The 5,250-nt window shown below is 64.7% G+C and overlaps 1 protein-coding gene across 2 annotated transcripts; it reads right to left on the bottom strand.

The window, feature by feature from the left end:
- Nucleotides 1-571: 571 nt before the first annotated feature.
- LOC111151557 (neurexophilin 3) lies at nucleotides 572-4,799 on the bottom strand. 2 transcript variants are annotated; one of them, XM_022509624.1, is made up of 2 exons: nucleotides 4,575-4,799; nucleotides 572-2,207 (listed from the first exon to the last, which is right to left on the bottom strand). In XM_022509624.1, exons 1-2 carry the CDS (start codon nucleotides 4,626-4,628, stop codon nucleotides 1,503-1,505), a joined length of 759 nt encoding a protein of 252 aa, XP_022365332.1. In that variant the 5' UTR covers nucleotides 4,629-4,799; the 3' UTR covers nucleotides 572-1,502. The 2 variants fall into 2 exon arrangements, with proteins under 2 accessions (XP_022365332.1, XP_022365333.1); XM_022509625.1 differs by lacking the exon at nucleotides 4,575-4,799 and adding an exon at nucleotides 2,570-2,726.
- Between the last annotated feature and the right edge of the window lie 451 nt (nucleotides 4,800-5,250).

Here is a 5,250-nt window from a genome sequence, read left to right on the forward strand (position 1 = left end):
TCTCATTTCACAGAGAAGGAATAAGAGATCCAGAGAGGAGCAAGGAGTTATCCAAGGCCACGGCGCAAAATACTGACAGAGCGAGAGCAGGGGCCCCCCACCCAGAGCCCACCCTGATGGCCACCTAGGGAGGCGACAAGGAACACAAGGGGCCACGCGGCCTACTAGCTTTTCTTCCGCAAGTGGCTTTGCAGCTGCCACCCCCGCCCCCCAGGAGCACCATGGGGTGTTGGCCCAGCCTTCCCGACAGCTCCAGAAAGGGGGCTAGAGAGGGAAGCTCTGAGCCCTCAGGGAGCGACAGTTCCAGCAGAGCCCCCCAGCTCTGGTCTCCAGGACTCATCCCGCCGCCCTCTGAGCGAGGCTGGCTGGTTGGTGGGACACCCGGGGACCTTTCCCTCCCTGGACAATTCAGAATTCAATGCCTTGGGAAAGCTTTATTCTTGGCTCCAGAACAAGACTCGGCACACAGAAATTGACAATCAGGTGATTCCACACCCCGCCCGCCCCACCCCAACCCACAGACATACACCATGGAATAGGTCCAGCACGCCCTTGACAGTCTGGCGCCCCCCAGCCCCATGGGCCGAGAGGGGGAGGTGCCGACCTGATCCAGGGGAGCCCCAGGCCGGCGGGCTGGACAAGGACACTCCTAGAGGAGCCGGCAGGGGGTGGGGTGGCAGAGGGACACAGCGCAAGGGCGGGCTTCCATCTGTGGCCTTGGTGTTGGGAGAACCATGATCACCCTCTGTCTCAGCTTAAGGATGGGTGTCCCGTCAGCACAAGGCAGGGCGGGAGTGAGGCAGGACACGGCTGTGGCAGGAGAGGGAATTTGGGAAAGGGATGACCTGGCTGGGAACAGAGGGTCTACTTGTCAAGACATCAAAAAGACTTCAAGGGTCACCACTTGAGCCTCAAGCCAAGTTCAGTCCATAGTCCAGGACATGGGTTTACCGGGCTGGGGGGTCCCCTCTGTGGGGCACGAGAGTTCCTCCTGCCTCCCCACCCCTCTCCCCTCCCAGAGCTGGCTCGCAGGCTGCCCCATCTCCTCCGTCCTTTGTGGCCTACTTGTGTCCACGCTGATGAAATGCCCCCTCCTTGTTGCTGTTCTTCCTCAGGACAGCGAGGAGGGAGCCCAGGCTTTGGGCTCCTCTCCAGCCCTATACTGGGGCCACACTGGTCTGCCTTCCCCAGAAGCCTCCTGGACCCAGCATTTTCTTGCTGTGCAGTGGGGAAGCCCCGCGGGGCTGCCCAGAGAACCCGCTCCTCCTCCAGTGCTCCCATGTCCCAGTCGCTCCACAACCACAAGCTGGGCCAGTGCTTGGGACCCCTTCCCCACCACCACTGGAGACTTGGCCCTGGCCCCACTCGGTATCTCCTCCTCTCCACCCCCCGCCCCTGCCTGAGGTCCCTTCCCTTCCCTGCCCAGTATCCAGCCAGATGGCCTCCTCCGTGGGCAGGCCTGTCCTTCCAGCCCCGGCCTGGCCTCTGCGGCCTGCCCAGGGTCACCCCGAGGGGTAATAGGGAGTATCGCTGTGGTAGTTGTAATCCGGGCACACCTTCTGGACCAGCCTGTAGTCTGTGCTGTAGAAGGCGATGTAGACACAGACGACTTTGAAGGGCTGGGAACAGCTCCAGGTGGCGGAGCTCTGAGCGTGGTCTCGGGAGCAGGTCTTGGCCGGGTCGTGGGTGCAGAGCGAGGTCCGGCGGCCCCGTTCCACCTTCTCCCACTCCATTCGGCAGTTGAAGATTTTGGAGGCCTTGGCTTCGATGAAGATCTGTTGCTCCTGGTGAAATTCTACAGCTTTACTGGGGGGCACGAGGCTAATGGAGATGTTGCCTTGGCCGGTGGCATTGTGTCGGAAGTGGACGCTGAAGGTCCCGTTGCCGTGGTCCACGATCTTCCCCGTGACGAGCAGGTTCAGGGCCACGGTCTTGATGTTGGAGTAGAAGTCACCCCAGCCGAAGATTTTCTTCACCTTGGCCGAAGGCGGGGGGCTATGGTTTGGGCGGTTGGGGGGCTGCCCAAGGACGCCCCATGCCTCCCCAGGCAGAGCCAGCAGCCCTAGCAGAGTGGAGTTGGCCATGGGACGGGACTTAGGTGAGATGTGGCCCCGCTTCCGAGGCATCCGAGGCCGGGGCTGGCTCTCATGGTCATCGCGCTCAGGGTCCTCTGAGCCAGGAGGGCCATCATCCAGGCCACAGATGACCTGTGGAGGGAGTTGGGAGGAGAGTGAAACCCCCATCCCCAGAGGACCCAGGAGTTCTGGTCTCTGTCCCCCACCAACATCCTGTCCCTTCCACTGACCTGACGTTGAGGGACCCCTGCATATCACCCACTTCGCTAGGGGTTGAGTGTACACTCTGCCTTGTGTCACGGCCCCAGCTCCCCTGCTGACATTCAGGTCACCCCCACCCCATCCCTCCCACCATCCTGCCTTTGGCCACTACTCTAAGTCTGGAAGGATGATCAAGAATTCCCTCCAGCGGACAAGAGGACACAGTCCCTGCCCCTAGGGAGTTTCCAGTCTGATGGGGGAGGCCCAGCTCCTGATCCTGGGAGAGTCCTCACCTGTCAGAGGCGTAGCCTTGTGCTGCCGGAGCCTCCGGTCTTACAGGAGAGGTTGGTTATAAGGTCACAATTTCACAGAGGAAATTCCCTGCCTCTGAGAAATTCACAAGGTGATGGGAAGGCATAGCCACTGCCCTGAAGGAGCCCCAAGTTGAATAGGAAAGCTCCACCCCTACGCTGGGAGAGACCTCGGGGTTGGCAGGAGAGGTGCAGGCCCTGCTTTTTGGCATGTCCTTTTCTGTCGGATGAGACATCGCCACCCTTAAACCCTAGGATATTTTGTCCTCGGAGGCTAAGAGACCCAACAGACAACAGAATAAGAAAGCAGTGACGTTTCCGGTCATGTATAAATGCAGTTTAAGTTTGGACAGGAGGACTAGGAGGAGCCCTAGAGTGAACTCCACCGCCAGGAAGGCCAAGATAGGGAAGGTCAAAAACTCAGGGGATCACCCATGAGGACGTGCCGGGACCCTATTGCTCCCTGAGGCAGGAGTTCTTATGCCCATTCTACAGATGAGGACACCAGGATTCAAAGGTGACATCCCTACGAGGCTGAATCACACAGGGTCAGCCCTTTCATTCCATGGCTCCCTCCTGGCCTCAGGAACCAGATAGGGTCGTTTATGGAGGTTCTACCCAAGCCCAGGCCCACTGGGACTCTTGTGCCAAACTGCTAAGCCTTGGCCAGCCAATGCCGGATCGGCTACGGCAACAGGCAGCACCTGGGAAGGCCTCCTGGAGGGGCTGTGGGGCAGGCCAGCCTGACAGTGTGACCCAGCTCGGACACCCAGTGGCTCAGGAGGGCATCAGGGAGTAGATGAGGTCTCCTAAGGGCAGCGGCAGGAGTGTGCTTACTCAGCTTCTAGAGTACTCGCCCTGCGTGTCTGTCTTTCCAGCGCTAGGGGCTCCAGCTCACAGCTGGGCAGTGTTTGGGTTTCCGGGTGGCCCCTGGGGTGAGGATGAGGGATGCTGGAGGGCTGGTCTCTGGAGGGCTCCAAAGGGACCCCTGGGTCTCCATGATCCCCCTCCCTCCACCCCTCCCCCGTTCTGGCCTCAGCTATGCCCGCAGAGGCATATGACCCTACCAGCTAGGCCCCAGGGGTAGGGCAGAGGGACAGCCAGGAGGGCCCCAGGCTGCAGCCCCCTGTTACTTGGCCCCGGGGATCGCCGCTCAGTGGCTGGAGGGTGGGGAGAAGGGCCGCAGGTGCGGATAGAAGGAAAGGGTGCTTCCACACTGTGGCAAAGGGGAGGTGGCACGGGGGGGGGGAGTGTTATTGTTTTGAGGAAACGGGCAGGTCCAGATGTGGGGCCGAGGCTTCCCTACGGCAGGACTGGGGGCGGGGGGCGGGGGTGGGACTCCCGGGCGTCCCGGGCGGCAGGGACGCGGCGAGCGAGCGCTCGGGGAGCGGGCTCTGGGGCGCTCCGCTCAGCCGCCGCGGGCGCCCGGGGCGGGAGCCGCCTGCCCAGGTCCTGTGGGGCTCGGGCTGCGCGCAGCCGGGAAAGGAGAGGAAAACAACAGGCGGGGAGGGAGGGAGCGGGAGGGAAGGCGAGAGCGGGCGCCGCGGGGGGCCGCCCCCTGCCTGGACAGGCTCTGCGCGCCGGGGGACCCAGGTCCCGGGCCTCGGGGTCCCCGAGGTCAGAGAAGAGCCCAGGGCCCCAGACCCGGCAGGTGGTCAGCTCTGCCGCCCACCTCCATTCCCCTCCCGCGCGTCCCGGGGCGCCGGGACGGGGTCGAGGAACCCTTGGCGCCCCGCTGCTGGCCTTTTCCCTCGTGCTGGTCGCACCTCCCGCCGCCGGCGGCCGAGTGGGTGGGCCAGCCGCGCACCCTCTCCCCGCCCCTATTAACCCTTGCGGGCCAGTCTCGGTCCTCGGACCCGCCCTCTCCCCCGGCCTCCGGGCTTCCCCCTCCATCCCGGGGATGTCGTGGGGAAGGGAGAAAGTTTCCGGGCTCTCCCCCGTCCTCCGGGCCCCCGCCCCTCCGCGCAGCTCCCCGCGGGCCACTCACCAGATAGAGGCTTCCCTGCACTAGGAACACGAAGCAACAGCGAGTCAGTTGCATTTTCCTCCTTTGCTCTCGGGCCCCTCGCTCTCCTCTTTTGCTGCCGGGCTCCCAGGCCCCTGTCTCGCCCCTGCTCCTTCAGGCGCGCCGTCCCATGCTCCAGTCCCCAGCGGCTCGCGGCCCTCTCCTCTGCCGGGCGCCCGGGACCGACCCCGCCCCCTCCGGTCCAGCTGTGCGGCCGCCGCTCCCCTCCCCCGGCCCAGCTGTGCGCGGCGCGGCCCCTTCTCGAGGTCCCAGATGTGCGCCCCGAACGCCTCGAAGGGCCCCAGCCGCGCGGTGCCTCTGCCGCTCCAGATCTGCGCTAGGCGCCCCCCTCGGTCCAGCGGCGCCGCTCTCGCCCAGATGTGCTGGGGACCCGCGCGCGCGCCCGTCCCTGGCGCTAATTCCCCAGACCAGACGGCCCCTCCCGCCCCGTCGCGGCGCGCCCCCTGGCGGAAGCCCCTAGCCGCGCGGAGCCCCGCCGCCGGCTCCCCGCGCAGCACCCTGCTAGACTGGAGCGCTCCTGGCGCCCAGGCGGCTCCCGCGTCCTCGTCCCTCCCACCCGCCGCCGCGGCGGCGGCGGCGGCGGCAGCGGCAGGTACGGTGAGCCCAACCGGTACCTCCGGAATTAACTCCTCCCCTG

This window comes from Enhydra lutris, unplaced genomic scaffold (genome assembly GCF_002288905.1).
Source record: "Enhydra lutris kenyoni isolate GAN:26980312 unplaced genomic scaffold, ASM228890v2 scaffoldscaffold26, whole genome shotgun sequence".
NCBI classification, from domain to species: Eukaryota; Metazoa; Chordata; class Mammalia; order Carnivora; family Mustelidae; genus Enhydra; species Enhydra lutris.

Excerpts from the sequence above, each read along its gene's own strand:
- LOC111151557 (XM_022509624.1), bottom strand. The coding sequence starts at position 4,628 with ATGCAACTGACTCGCTGTTGCTTCGTGTTCCTAGTGCAGGGAAGCCTC. Across the intron at positions 2,208-4,574 it reads TGCAGGGAAGCCTCTATCTG|GTCATCTGTGGCCTGGATGA; the intron begins GTGAGTGGCCCG and ends CTCCCTCCACAG.